Below are 16,277 nucleotides of genomic sequence, written 5' to 3' on the forward strand. Positions count from 1 at the left end.
GTCACGAGCCTTGTTGTGATACACTTTATATAAATTTCTGGCTCTGCCCTTATATAAAGTATAGCCCCAGGCTGCCCTGACCCATTGATTATTGGCATACACCACCACGAACAGCTGTTCTTTTCTTGGCTCTGCATTACTTGTGTATTAGTTTAGTGAAATATGTTTACCACCTCTTTGTGTGCGTCATACTATGCTGGATGAGAGGATGAAAGATAAAAGGGAGGAGTAACAAAGATGATTTCTGATTTATTGAGAAAAAACTACATTATTTGTAAGTAAAAATGAAGGTTAGTATATAATTAGGTACTAGTCAGTTTGTGTAGGAACCAAATGTTCGTTAAATATTATTTCCTAGGTACTGTTATTAAAACCAGAAAATGTTAGCAAAATTAAAGATAAGTAAGACAACAGTAACTGAACATAAAGTTGACTGTGGAAACAGAGCCTTCGTCCGATATGGAGAGTAACATTGCATTATCCATAAAGACAGGGAAATTGGGATGTGCTTCTGGGTGGGAGGACAGGTGTGTGGCAAGAACATATAACGCCACCTTCAAAAGTAGCAAGGAAGGAATTTGGTGTTTCTCTCTCTTTTTTCTTTTAACATCGAAGCTGTGTGCATATCTTGGAAGAAAAGGAAGGAAAAGTATAAGGATATGCAGAATATGTTTTGAGTAAAAAATATAATAATGAAGCAGCTAGTCCTAGGTGATTAGTTGGATAAGAGGTCATTGGTTGAAAAGCAATGTTAGCAGTTTTTAGTTGGAAGCTTAAACAGAGGAAAGGAAATCATCTACAAAGTCCTTATGGGACAATTTGCCCAAAAATAAATAATTAAGTAAAAGGATTGTTGCATGGTATAGAGAGCTTCATTAAAAATGGATGGCAAGCTGGATGGTGGTGGCACATGCCTTTAATCCCAGTACTCGGGAGGCAGAGGCAGACAGATATCTGTGAGTTCAGTGCCAGCCTGAGCTACAAGAGTGAGTTCCAGGACAGGCTCCAAAGCTACACAGAGAAACCCTGTTTCAAAAAAAAACAAAAAAAGATGGATGGTAAGATCTAGGACTCTCTTCAAGTTCTATTACTTTAGAACTGGAATAAAAAAGTCAGATGTGGTAGTGTACACCTGTAATCTCAGAACTATGGAGGTAGAGGTAGGAGGTTCAGGAGTTCAAAGCCAGCCTTGGCTACACACCAAGTTTGAGACCATCCTGAGCTATATGAAACCCTGTCTCAAAACAAACAAACAAACAAACAAACAAACAAACAAACAATCAATCAAAGAAGAAAACCAGGAAAAAAATATGGCTATAGTCAACCTTGAATTTTATTTTGTAAAAATATACATAAAGCAAATTTATTGTAGCATTTTTACAAAAAGCACGTTGAACATATATATGTCAACTTGAAATTTAATTGCTATAGTACCCATAATTGATTGTATGACTTTGGTTTACACTGGTCTATATAATTCTCAGTTTCTTATATCTAAAATAGACCTTTATGAAAATTACAGTGCTAAATGAGATCTTGTTGGAGAATGTTAAGGGAAAAAGGTGTAAGTAATTGTCAGACAATAAACTGATAATATTAAAATTAAAAGTGGAAAAGGACTCATAAGAAGCTTAACTGTAGTAACAGACTGTAGGAACTCTAGAGTAGTTAGAAATAATCTCTTGCATGTCCAGAAGAGGCAGTTGAGTGATAAAAAGGTTCAAGGGTAGGTGTGGTCATATAGGAGCAATGATAGTAAAAGAAACATACTACGAAAGAGTTGATTCCTTTACTGGAGAAACTTCTATTTATTGAGTAAGTAGTGGACATGGAGTTGTAGAGAGATGATGAACTTGGACAGTACTCTCTGAAGTTTATTAAAGCTGTAAGACAGAGATGCTGAAATATCCCAAGGATGAAAAAATGAATCCTGCTATGTGGTTAAAACAAAACAAAAAATGTAGTTAGAGAGATGGCTCAGCATTTAAGAGCACTTGTTGCTCTTGTGGAAGATCCAGGTTTGAGTCTCAGCACCCATATGGTGGTTCACATCCATCTATAACGCCCAGTTCCAGGAGATCCAATGCCATGTTCTAACTTCAATGGGCACTAGGCATGCATATGGTACACATACATTCAGGCAAAACGTTCACATCTAAAATAAAATGAACAAATCTTTTTTAAATTTTTAAATAAGAAACAAATGATGAGGGTAGACTGTGGGAGCCCAGAGGTTTCCAGTGAGATCTGAGCTTGCTTTACCCAACAGGGCTTCATAGGGAATGATTGGACCATGGGCGTGGTTACCAGGTATTTGGAAAGGGCTGCACTTGGCTTGCGATGTGCTTTGATCTACCCCACCCCTTGGTTATTAAAAAACCCTTTTGAAGAGACAGTGGGCCTGTTGGGTATTGACCTGGATCTTCCCAAAGCTATCCTGTGTTTTTGTCTGTCTCATCTCTGCCATCTTTCTATCTACTAATTCCTTATTTCTCATAGAAACCCTGTAAAAGGTGGGAGCTGGCCTCCCACAGTAGACTTGGTGATAAGGAATATGATGATTTCATGGTCCCAACATAGTAATGCCACCCTTTCTGTAGATGTAACCAACCGTCTTATTAAATAAGAAACACAGAACCAATGTAAAAAAGAAAGCCAAGAGGTCAGAGCTCAGACCTAAAACCTTACCCTTCCTCCTACGGTTGTAGAAAATGTAGGATGGCTACATACTTAATCTATAATGCTGAAATTTAGGAAAATATAAAGGTTTATGCCTCACTAAGGGTCATTGGAGAAAGGATTGGGGAAGCCTTGATATGGAAAGCAGTACAGTATTAAAAAACATGGAACATAGGATAAACAATGGATGGGCTACCAGGCAGTCTCAACATTACTATTAGTTAGTTAGCATACAATCTTTGTGTTAGCATACAATCTTTGTGCCTCAGTCATCTGACCTCCCTTTAAGATCTTATTCTCTCTAGCAATTGCTTCCTCTAGGATTATAGAATGATAAAACGGTATTGTCTAATTCTGCAATGATGACCAGATTATATCCCTAGACTGTTCAGTACAGTAACAACTAGCAACAGATACCTGTTTTGTACTTGAAACCTAGTGCATGTGACTGAAGAACTGAATTTTGAGCTGTTCAAATTTTTATTAAATAACCACTTGTGTTACTGGCTATTGTAATTGGATAGCACGGTTCTAGACAAATCGCTCTCTGGTTTTCTTTCCTGTGTCAGCATGTCTTTTATGCCTTTCCAACAGTTGTTATCTTATTATTTTGTCATGTGATTTCTTTTATTTAAAAATCTAAGGATAGAAAAAAAAAGCATTGACATGTTTCTGTGTTAATTTGCTAAATACCTGTTGTCCTTTTTAAAAAATTGTTGCTGCCTTTTAAGCCACCGCTGTCTGAATCAGCAACACCGCTGCTACCAGCAGTGATTAGGCCTTGAGAGCCATGGCCTGAAGGAAATCTGTTCCATCCAGCTCCAACTCTTTCAGAGCTACGAAGGGAACTTAACTAAATCTCTGTCCCTCTAAAGAACACGAGATTAAAAGGTTAAGGTGGAATTCTGTTCTTCAGAGAGGCTGAATAGCAAGTAACTCACCTCCTCTCCTTGCTTGCCTCCAAAAAGCCCTTGTGCCTTTTTTCACCCGTACTTAAAATCCCTTCTCTGCTTGGCTCCTTTTTACCACTTCCTGTCAGCTAGTTGTGCTTACTCAGCCTCCTGACCTCGGGTGAATTTTATTTAATCAAACAAATGTAACACAGCTTTGCATCATTAAACAAATGTTCCAGAGCATAAACAAAAGTAACACACCTTAAAATAATCTACAACAATGAACTGTTGAATAAAACTTGAAATGACAGCTAATATGACAAAGTTAAAATGTAGTTTTCATAATTGTTATTTCTTTGTTTCTGAGACAAGGCCTCACTATGTAGCCCTGGCTGAACCGAAACTCATGGGGTAGACCAGGCTTGCCTCAGTCTCACAGTGATCTACTGTCTCTGTCTGTGCATCCCAAGTGCTGGGTGGGACTCAAGGATTACACACCTTTCCTGGCAGAGTTGAGATGCTTTTGATCAATGAGTTGTTTTATTTTATAGAATGTTCAGTGATTAGTGTTGCTGTGTCTAGGTTACTGATGTGTGGAACACTAAAACTGTTTCTGTGTTTACCCCTGTAATTCTTAGACTATCATAGAGCTATCTGAAGAGCGAGATGGTCTTCATTTTCTACCACATGCCTCTTCGTCTGCACAGTCACCCTGTGGTTCTCCTGGCATGAAGCGAACAGAAAGTCGACAGCACCTCTCGGTGGAACTGGCTGATGCTAAGGCCAAGATCCGAAGACTGAGGCAGGAATTGTAAGTCCCTCACTTTCAATATTGATTGGAATTATGTGGTAACAAAGATGGCTTTAGCAGTATTTTAAGTTTGATAATAGACCAATTGTCCTCTGTTGTTAACCTAAATCGAATTATTTATTAGTATTTGTCAAAATGAGAAAAAAATATCTATAATCCTAACACTTAAGTCTTAGCAGGACAATACAGCAGTTCATGATCATCCTCAGATACAAAGTAAGTCTGAGCTTAGCCTGGGCTATATGAAGCCCTGCCTGAATAATGGTAATAATGACAATGTTTTCAAAGACTGAATTGTTGACATGTAATATTACAAAAATAACTTTATGTGTATCAACTACATTAAGTCATTGAAGTGCCAGTTCTACTTAATAAAATATTCAGATTATATTAGTACTGATAAAATTGTACTTACTAAGTTACCAAAGCTCATTACAAAAAATTGAATATAAATTTTACATATTCATTCTTGAGTGAACCACAGTAAAAGCATGACTAATCTTTGCTGAAGATTTTGTATTTTGTACTTTAAGGAGAATAAAGGATTTTGGATTTATGGCTTTTCTCTCTCTCTTTTTTTAAATTTGTTTTCCTGGAATTTTAGCTTCAGAATGTAGGTTTTAAATTTAAACACACAAGATAGTAATTACTTTTGTTTATTGATTATTTAAAGTAACTTAGAAAAGTGAATTGGATATTCAAGGTAGGAAAAGCATTAAATAGTCTGTAGGAAAATTTGAAAACAAAAAAAAATACAGCTTTCATTTGTGGATGTCTGCATTATTATGTGTCTATTGAAGTGAACACACCCAGGATATTCTATAAACAGCTGCACCAGGAAAATTAGGGAAGAGATTGCTGTTATTAGTTTGACTGGCAGCTAATGGATAGCCTAAACAGTGAACACTAGTTCTTTCCATATAATTTAGCCCAATCTTCTCTAGTCTTTAGATGAAGCATGCAATTAGAACTGCAGTGATGGCTGTGAATTCATTTACCATGTTGCATTATATTAGAGTTTAATTTTCAAATAGAATTTACTTGGCCTTGGAATATATTAAAAATTCAAACAACCTTAGAAGATTGACAAAAATTGTTTTCATGTGTAATGATTTAAAAATATAAGTGGATGCTTTTAAGTGAGTAAAGATACCAGATGCATGCAGCAAGTATTTTCAGTAACTAGCATTTCATCAAATCCCATCTAATATTTTTGAAAATGTGTTCTTTTATATATTTCTTAAGATGGCATGTACTAAGTCTTTCTTTTGTTTTAATGGGAACAGATAATTCCTGTAGTGGATTAGCAGCAGAAACCTTGATTTTAAAAAACAAAAGGTCCAGATTGCTTTATAACTAATGGAAACTATAAAATAAACAACTAGAATATAATTTGTATTAACTATTAACTGATGCATGCTCATTTATGGGTAATACCAAATAGTATAATTGATTTTGATTTATAGAGTAAAAGTATAATTTGTGATTAGATGGAATAACTAATTCTTTATAAATTAAACTTTTTACACAATAATTGACATTTTTGAAGACTTCCTTCAGTAGTTCTTTCAATCACCATTGATTACATATTTTGGGAGTTTCTTTAATATGATTAATTATTTTATTAAAAAATAAAATACTTTTACTAGGATATGATTCAGTATCTGACAATTCATCCTTTTAAAGTATACAATTAAATGTGCTTTTAAGTTGTGCAATCACCACAATAATTGAATAAAAGTGTCTTTGTCCATCCTCTTTGACCTCAGATCTTAGCAATACCCAATTTTTTGTTTTTCCCTGGGTTTGCCTGTTTTTGACACTCATATAAAGAAAGGGATTATATGATAAGTGGCCTTCTTGTTTAGCATAATGTCCTCCAAGTTCATTGGTGTTGTAGCATGTAACTAATGTCTTGTTAATGACAAAAGCAGTAACTTCTGATCTATCAAAAGACAAGCTAACAGAAAGTTAGAAATAAGAGGCCGTCAAGGTTGTGCCTGCAGTTAAGCCTGACAACCTAAGTTTGGTCCCTAGAACCCACATGGTGGAAGGAGAGAACTTTCTCACTCAGGTTGTCCTCTGACTTCCACCCACACACCATGACACTTAACCTCCTTCCTTCAGCAAATGAATAAATGGGGGGAAAGTTGGGAGCTAATAATTTACAAATAAGAAATTTAAATAGCAGGATGTTAATATTCTTTTAACAGGGCAGTTTGACAGTAGATATCAAGAACCTTAAAGACTATATTTTCCTTTTAGAAATATGTGCAGGCATATAATACGTGATTTTTATAGTGACTCTTCTAAATAAAACATTATTAATTATATGGAAAACTGAAACTTAGCAAATTATATTTCTTTTATCAAAGGGAATATCTCTATCATTTAAATTTTTGTGGTTTTTGAACACAGAGAAACATGAGGATGTATAAAATTAAGCTACTTTATACAGTGCCTTTTATTACTAGACAACAGAAGACAGAAAATAGTTAAATACAGGCTTTCTTTGAGAAGATTAGCTCTGATGGAAAATTATAGAAAAATAAGAGATAAAGCAGTTCAAAAATTAATAAAAATTGAGATATATTGCTGAGCATGGTAGTGCATGCCTTTAATTTTAACACTCTAGAGTCAGAAACGTGGATTTTTGTGAGGTCAGCCTAGTCTACATAGTGAGTTCCTGGGTAGCCAGCATTACACAGTGAGACCTGGTATCAATATATATGTGTACATCTATGTATGTGTATGTATGTATATAACAATGTGTTAAGCAATATGTATGGCAAATAGTAAGTGTATGGTTTCCTTTAGGCCATTGTAAATGTAGAAAATAGTTTGGAGTTCCTTTATGAGGAACTCCTCATACACAGTATTATATAAAAAATCATTCATGCTTAATTGTTGATTATGCAGAGTTGGAGAGAAAGTTAAGGTAGGACAGATGAAGAGATAGAGAGAAAGAACGTAATAAACTATAAGGATGTTAGTTATTGCATTGGTCTTTTAACATCATTAGTGGAAGTTTCATAATATCTAGTCATATATTCATAGTATCTTTTTCTTGCTTTTATTTCCTCCAAGTGTTCTGACTATGGATAATAGTCCATGAGTTAGGTTTTGTTCTGCAGCAGCATATTACTGTATAGCCCTGGAACTTGCTGCATAGACCAGACTGGCCTCAAATTCATGGAGGTCTGCTGGCCTCTGCCTCCTTAGTGCTGGGATTAGAGGTGGGTGCCATCTTGTCCAGCAATGTTTTACGTACTTTTATTTTATGTGTATGAGTGCTTCTCTTCAAACATGTATATGTACAAAATGTGTACCTGGTACCTGCATGGGTAAGAAGGCGGCAGTGGATTCCTTGGAACTATCATTACAGATAGTTCAGAGTCACCAAGTTGGTGCTGGGTACTGAACCCTGGTCCTCTGCAATTTCAGCAAGTACTCTTAACTGCTGAGCCATCTGCAGTCCTCAGTTAGTTAAGAAATAATCACTTACGTGTATAAATGTTGTGATGATCACAGATTCTGGAAGTAGTATGCTTATTCTTTAATAAATATCTTTTTGCGTTTAAGGGAAGAAAAGACTGAGCAGTTACTGGACTGTAAACAAGAACTTGAACAAATAGAAATAGAATTGAAGAGGCTACAACAAGAGGTGTGTACCTAGATTTATTATATTGTAGCTAAAATAGTTGGAAATTGATTTGTCTCATTGTAATTTATAACCCAGTTACCTCATATATTTGTATAAAGTCAGGTGACTTTTTATTACCTTTATCAACATGCAGAGCCAAAGTTGGAAATCAAGGTCTTTTGTCCCTACTATTCAAATTTCTCTGAGATTCAAAGTAACCCTTTTGGACTGGGGCAGTTCTAAGTCCCTCTTTTTTATGTATTTGTCCTTTATCACTGTTTTACCCAAGCACCTCTGTATATTGAATTGAGCTGTTATGGGTCTGTACGTAGTCTCCCATAGTGATTAAATTAGGTTATATAAACACCAAAATGTTTTATTTTTATTTATTCTCACATATATTACATCCCAAACATGGTTTCCCCTCCCTCCACTCCTCCTAGTCCCTCTCCTACACTGTCCCTCTCCCCCAAATCCACTTCTCCTCTGTTCCCCTTCAGAAAAGAGCAGTCCTCCCAGGGATATCAACTGAACATGGCGTAACAGAGTACAATAAGGCTAAGCACATACCCTCACATCAAGACTGAATGAGACAACTCAGTAGGAAGAAAGGCTCCCGAGAATAGACAAAAGAGTCAGAGATACCTCCCACTGTTAGGAATCCCACATGAACATCAGCTACACAACCAGAACACACAAGCAGAGGACCTAGCTCAGACCCGTGTTGACTCAGTGTTTGTTGCATCAGTCTCTGTGAGCCCCCATGAGCCCTGCTTAGTTGGTTCTGTGGGCCATGTTCTTGTGGTGTCCTTGACCCCTCTGGCTGCTGCAATCCTTTCCCATCCTCTTCCATGGGGTTCCCTTAGCTCCACCTAATGTTTGGCTCTGGATCTCTCTGTCTACTCCCATCAAATGCTGGATGATGCCTCTCTGATGACAGCTGGGTGAGGCTCCAGTCCATGAGTATAGCAGAATGTCATTAGGAATCATTCCATTGACTTTTGGGGAGGGGGCAGTCATGTTTGGTTTTATCCTAGGTCTCTGGGCTATCCAGCCTCAGATACCCTCCCATCCAGGCAATGCCAGGCATGGACTCCGTCTCATAGCATGGGTCTCAGCCTGGACCAGTTATTGGGTGGCCACTCCCACAATTTCTGTGCCACCATTACCCCAGCACATCTTGCAGGCAGGACAAATTGTAGGTGGAAGGTTTTGTGGCTGGGCTAATGTCCTAGTCCCTCTACTGAAAGGCTTGCCTGGTTACAGAAGATGGTTGATTCAGGCTCCATATGCCCCATTAGTAGGTGTCTTCGCTAGTCACCCTTGTAGATTCCAGGGCATTTTTCATTGCACTAGGTTTCCACAGTGCCTCCCCAAATGTCCCCCAATTCCAGTTGTCTCTCCCACTGCTCCTTCCTCCACCCTCCCACCTGTGCCCTGTGTCTAATCCCTCCTATTCCCACCCACACCTGCCCTCAGTCCGTCGACTTGTGAAATCAGTTCTATTTCCCCTTCCCAGGGAGATCCCATACGTTCCCCCCTAGAGTCCTCCTTGTTATTTAGCCCCTCCGGGTCTATGGATTGTAGCATGGTTATCTTTTACTTTACAGCTACTTTCCACTTATGAGTGAGTACATACCATGTTTGTCTTTCTGGGTCTGGGTTACTTCACTTGGGATGATTTTTTCTAGTTCCATCCATTTGCCAGTAAATTTCATGAGATGTCATTGTTTTTAACAGCTGAGTAGTACTCTATTGTGTAAATGTACCACATTTTCTTTATCCATTCTTCATTGAGGGTCATCTAGATCGTTTCCAGCTCTGGCAATTATGAATAAAGCTGCTATGAACATAGTTGAGCGAGTGTCCCTGTAGCATATGCCCAGGAGTGGTATAGCTGGGTCTTGAGGTGAATCAATACCCATATTTCTGAGGAACCACCACACTGATTTCCATAGTGGCTACAAGATGCAATAACATGAAGTAGGATTTCAGCTGATTATGATAAAGCTAATACCTGGAAGAAACCAAGGGCCTTCTAGAGGTAAAGCTGAGGCTTAAAGAGCCTTGGTGATATTTGGCTATTGATTATTAGCCATTTCCTCCTATGAATTTATCATGTGCTATTGTAGCTTTTCCATCATTTATTGGGCACAATTTCCCCTCTACTAATGGAATATTTAGATAGCCTTCTGTGCTGACAGCTATACACAGCCAGAACCCCAGTTCAAGCCTCCCTGTAATTATTATCATTAGCAGCATCCAGCCAGGACCATTCCTGGATAGACGAAAGTATCTTATTAGAGATACTTCTGTACTGTCTAAGAACAGACTTAAGCATCTAGACTATCTGTTTGAGAAAGCCTGGTGGATGTGCTAATTAAGCTTAACTTTCTCCCCTTCCAAAGTCTTATCTCTAATTTTAGATCTACCTTTAACTATTAACTCAGACCTAAAGAGTTTCTACTTACAGGTACATCAAGCTGAATCAGGCTTGCCAGCCAAGGAGTACTCCCCCTACACTGCCAGAAAGCAGTAGCCAAGATAGCTTGAACAGATAAGGGGCCACACGAAAATAAGGCAGTTTTGTTTTCACTCATCACTGATAGACTCCTAACACTTTAACCACTTCTAAGAATAGAGTTGAGCACATAAAATCCCCTTTGCTCAGATATTAACTGAGTTTAGCCCTCAGTTGATTCTGTTCCCCATTTTTGGTCACTTCCCTTTTGGGTTGCAGATGATGGCTGGCAATCACTGCTCTTTTGTGTGGATCTTATTGCCCCGCCTTTTGACCCTGAGGGAATTCAAACCTGGTGACCTTGCTTTAACCAAAGCATTGCTATTACATGGGTATATATATAACTGTAAACCTCAGAGACTTGGGAGGACTAGACAGAGAACTAGAACTAGACTAGACAGAGAACTAGAACTAGACTAGAAAAGAGAACAGAAGAACTAGATGGGTAAGAACTGGAGAGGAACAAACTAGATGGGGAAGAACTAGATTGAAGGGCTAGAAGAGAGGACTACAGGAACAAGATAGAAGATGAGGAAGAGCCAGGTGGAGAAGAATAAGATGAGGAAGAAGGAGATGGGAGAGGAGCTGATATGGGAAGGAACTAGATGGATGAGAACCCAGATGGGCAGAACTAACATGAGAGAATTAAGATAGAACATAGAGGGGACAGCAGATAAATGTAGAGAGAAATCAGACAAGAGAGGAGCTAGGCATGAGAGCAGAATAGAAGCTGTGTGGAGAGAGAACTGACTCAGAAGAATAGAGTGTATGGACTAAAGAATTTCATAAACATAGATTAATTAGAGTGTCCCTCAGGTTGAATTGCCACTCGTAGCATCTCTTAAACTATTAGAAATAAATAAGACTATTAGAGGGAAGAATAATACTATTTTTATTTTCGCAAGTCTCTTTATGCCTGACATAAAAGACTCCTAGTCGGTTATGATATGGGCCACTGAGGTAGTTCAGAAGGGAAGGCCCTGACTGCCAAGCCTGATGAGCCAAGTTCAGTCCCTAGGACCCGTGGGAAGGAGAGGAGTGGCTTCTGCCAGCTGTCCTTTAACCCCTGCGTGTGCACACGAAATAACTGTAGTTACAAAAGGCTTTGAACTATCACAGGCCAGTGCCATCATGAGAGAACAAAGAGAATAAGAGTGAAAAGAAATAATGCCTGTTTGTTATGAAAATAGCTTTGACCTTATAAATTTCCTAGGAATGTTTCAGAAGTCCACAGAATTGCTTTGTATTTTCTAGGAATTCTGTTCTAAATGATTGCAGAACTTCTTAAAAGAATGGATTTTAAGCCGGGCGTTGGTGGCGCACGCCTTTAATCCCAGCACTTGGGAGGCAGAGTCAGGCGGATCTCTGTGAGTTCGAGGCCAGCCTGGGCTACCAAGTGAGCTCCAGGAAAGGCGCAAAGCTACACAGAGAAACCCTGTCTCGAAAAACCAAAAAAAAAAAAAAAAAAAAAAAAGAATGGATTTTAATAGTTAAATGCTAGTTTATTTAGAAGCATTTAAAAAATATCAGCTAAATTTTAGTAGATTACATATGTGGATAAAAATATGTTTCTAAAGTAGTAATTTACTTATAGTTATATCACTTAGATTTTCTATATGTTTATCATCTTGTATTTTAAAGTCACACTCTTAAAAATTACTAATTTTGTGTGGGTATTTTGCCTGCATGCATGTCTAAGTACCACATGACTGCAGTGCCCCTAGAGGCCAAAGGTGACAGATCCTCTGGGACTGGACCTACAGGGTTGTTAACCACTATGTTGGTAGTAGGAATTGAACAAGGTTCTCTGGAAGAGCAGGCAGTGTTCTTAACAGCTCTTAGACATCCCTAAAGTTAACTTTTAACCTTAAATTTAATTGTAAATTTTGTGTTAAGTAGAGGTTAACTTAATTTACAATTCCTTTTTCAAAAACATTGCTAATAGAGAACAGTGTGTAAAAATTTGTGTATAAACATATATTTAAAACCCTTTTATAACTGGTTCAAGGAAAAGGCTTAGTATGTCCTCATTTTTAAGGAACAATTATTATTTATATACAATAAAATTTCCTCTTAAATATAAATAATTTATTACTTTTTGTTAAATTAATGGAGCTGTTTGAACAAAAAATAGTTTAAAGGGGAAAGTTCATATTGAAAGCATTATTTATATTTCTATTTAGAACATGAATTTGCTGTCAGATGCTCGATCTGCTCGAATGTACCGAGATGAATTGGATGCACTTCGAGAGAAGGCAGTCCGAGTGGATAAGCTTGAAAGTGAACTCAGCAGATACAAAGAGAGACTTCATGACATTGAATTTTATAAGGCAAGAGTTGAGGTATGCTGCATAGTTATTCATGCTTTTTTTTTAAAGTGTTAAGATTTTCAAAATGCATTTTATAAACAAGAGGAATTGAATCTAGAGGTAGGTAGCATTAAGTTCTTTGAGTTACTTATTTTAAATAAATTGACAATATTGCTTAGATTTTTACAAAGGCATCTTAACATATCATAAATCTTATTGAATTTTTTGGAGTACTATCACACACACACACACACACCCTGCACCACCTAGCTTTTATCATTGTAGCCATGGGAGGCTTTTGAAGACCACCTCTTACCATTAAAATAAAATACTTACCTCTATTAATCTCGAACTTGCTCCCAGAAAGAAAGGAAAATATTTTTCTGATTTTTGTTTTATTGATATTAGGATATTGAGATCAGTGAAGACTATGTATATGCAAATGAATTAGGAAAAAACACTTTTTTGTCTAGTTTGATAGCCCTTACATCCTTTCCTCATTTCTATTAACATTCTTGCTTACAGTAAACATAGGAGATTTTGTTACGTTTCAGTATGAGGATGAGAAAAAAAAAGAATATGTGGAATTAAGAAATAAAAACATGAAGGGGTAGGCCAGGTGGCTCAATGGATTAAAGACTTAAGCCTCAGGACCAGAGTTTGATCCCAGGATCTATATGATGGAAAGTGAGAACCAACCAACCACTGCAAATTATCCTCTGAGCTCCATATGGGTGCTGTAGATGCACCCACACACATACAAATAAGACATGTAATTTCAACATGAAAAAATAGAACATTTAGCCTGAATTTTACTAATAAATTAAACTGCAATATTCTAAGATAAAATACATAATACATACATACAAGCATATAATATATGCGTATGTTGCTAGAGTTTTCCGCCTTGCCCACAGTCAGGACAATTCTCTGTCACCCGCCAGTCCCACAGCCGCTCAGACCCAACCAAGCAAACACAGAGACTTATATTGCTTACAAACTGTATGACCGTGGCAGGCTTCTTGCTAACTGTTCTTTTATCTTAAATTAACCATTTCCATAAATCTATACCTTGCCACGTGGCTGGTGGCCCACCGGCATCTTCACATGCTGCTGGTCATGGCGGCATCTGGCAGTCAGTCCTTCTGCCTTCCTGTCCTTTTATTTCTCCTCTCTGTTAGTCCCGCCTATCCTTCCTGCCTAGCCACAGCCGATCAGGTTTTATTTATTGATCAATCAGAACAACTTGACATACAGACCATCCCCCAGCACAGCCAAGTGCAGACCATCTCAGACACCTGCACTCAGGCCCATGGTCCTAATCATCCTCTATGCGGACCTGCTGGGTAACGCCACAAAGAACCCAAGAAGGGCTCCCACAGGACATACAGAACATCCCACAGCATGCGTATATATTATGTCTGTTGTACATGTGTGCTAATACTAAGGGATCTTCATAGATATTGCAGTCTTAAAGCATGGTAGTACACACCTGTAACCCCAGCTCAAGATGCTCAGGTGGAAAGATCACTGTTTGGAACTATTCTGGAATACATAGTGAAATCCTGTCTCAAAACCCAGTAGAACAATGTATTTTCTCTAGACTTTATAAACAACAGACATAATATTTAGCCAAGATAAAATTGTGAATACACGTTTCCAAATTGCCAGAGTCCAGCTTTAGCAGGTCAGAGAAACTGGAGAGATGTGGAATCGGTGCCTGCACAAATACAGGAGACTTACCTGAGGGGCAAAACCTAGTTCTTCTCCCTCTTATATCACCTCAGACAAAAGCCTCTACACAAGAAAGAAATCACCCCACAGCCACAAGTTACATACTTTCCCAAAACAAGTTAAAATCTTTACACAGGAAGAAATCATATTACAAGTTTTTCTTAGAATGTAGTTAAACATTTTCCTTTGTATTACTTCTCTTACCATACCATCTTCACCCCAAGGCAATGACTCCTTGATTCACAGAGTTCTAAGCAAATCAGGGATATCTCCATCAGTTCCTTTGTACTGTAGACAGCTGTTTGCAGTTTCAGTGTTGCAAACTCTCATCCTTATTCTGTTCTACAAAACTTTACTCAAGTGTTGTAGCTAACCATCTATTTTTCTTTACTCACAAAAGGGTCATTTAATTTCCTTTCACAACTTTGTTTTTTCAAGGTGCACACTGAAACCTGTGATTAATTCTGTAAGCTACATGACCAAGGAACTCAAGACTTAACTTTGGGTTTAGGGGCATAATTGCTTTCTTTGGTCATTTTTTTCCACATTCAGACAGAATTCATGGATCTATAATGCATGAAACTTCCTTGTTCTTTTTTTCCACTTGGCAGGTCTCACATCTAGCAAAAAGGAAGGTGACTTCCAGCCTTATTTTTATCTTTCTTGTATCTCTTATTGGAGCAATTAGCAGAATAACCTAGACCATTCCCTAATCATCTTTACTAACTGTACTAACCATCTGTATCTTTAAATCATTGATCCAACTAAGCGTCATTGCTTTATAAAAAGCTTCATTATGACCTGCACATAAATTGCCCAGTGAAGAGTGGGATTTCCCCATGAAACACTCACACACGATACTTGATTCAGTGGGATCCTTTCACATAGCAATCACACCACGCCAGATACGTAGATCAGGACAGCAGCGGCAGGGGAAGGAAGGCACAGCAGAAGCAAGGGGCCTTTCCAGGGTGCATCCTCATAGCTGTGCTCCATAAGCTCCATTGCTGACTGCAGCTGCTCTGACATGGCCACCACCACCAAAGTATATGAAAAGAATGTCCTCAAATTATTGATTTGACATCATGAGAACTGAGAAGTTAGAGATCAGGGTTGGAGATCTTGCCACACATGCACGAGGCTCTACGTTCCAGCTCTCAGACATGAAATTTTTGAGAAGGTATGGTGGTACACGCCCTTAATTCTGGCACTCTAGAAACAAAGGCAGATGAATCTTGTGAGTTTTAGGCTAGCCAGCCTACATGGTGAGACCCTGTCTCAAGAAAGAAAAATGGGAATCTGAAAGATTACAGCAGCTCATGTAGGCTTATAATCCCAACACAAATGAGAGGTAGAGGCAAAAAGGGTCACATGTTCCTAGACAGCCTGAGCTTGTTGGCTTTTTAGGAAGACTGTCTCAAAATAATATTAAATTAAGTTGACAGAATCTTGTTCTATCATTTGTGAGAGTTTTGATCTTAGTTTTTTATGGTAAAGACCTAAAAGAGTCACTTTCAAGTTATTCCTCAGTAGAGGTAAAATCTTGTCTATTTCAGTCCAAACGTTAATTCTATAGAGCTTTGTTTCTTAGATGTATGGAAGACTAGTTATACTTTATCTCTTAACCCTGTGACTAAGGCATTTAATAAATTCTATCAGTTCCCTGTGAAATGACAGTAGTAGTATT

At 37.9% G+C, this 16,277-nt stretch overlaps 1 protein-coding gene across 10 annotated transcripts in view; it reads left to right on the forward strand.

The window, feature by feature from the left end:
- The window catches only part of Ccdc88a (coiled-coil and HOOK domain protein 88A), a 157,683-nt gene that overhangs the window by 74,416 nt on the left and 66,990 nt on the right, over positions 1 to 16,277 (forward strand). For all 10 annotated transcript variants that reach the window (XR_001576129.3, XR_013042861.1, XR_013042862.1 and 7 more), the window contains exons 8-10: positions 4,211 to 4,383; positions 7,966 to 8,047; positions 12,731 to 12,889. Coding sequence is in view for 7 of the 10 variants with exons in the window: in XM_006993183.4 (XP_006993245.1) it covers positions 4,211 to 4,383; positions 7,966 to 8,047; positions 12,731 to 12,889 (414 nt within the window). In the remaining 3 variants the exon portion in view is untranslated. The remainder of the gene's footprint in view (positions 1 to 4,210; positions 4,384 to 7,965; positions 8,048 to 12,730; positions 12,890 to 16,277) is intronic.

The sequence above is a fragment of the Peromyscus maniculatus genome, chromosome 10 (assembly GCF_049852395.1).
Source record: "Peromyscus maniculatus bairdii isolate BWxNUB_F1_BW_parent chromosome 10, HU_Pman_BW_mat_3.1, whole genome shotgun sequence".
In the NCBI taxonomy this organism is placed as follows: Eukaryota; Metazoa; Chordata; class Mammalia; order Rodentia; family Cricetidae; genus Peromyscus; species Peromyscus maniculatus.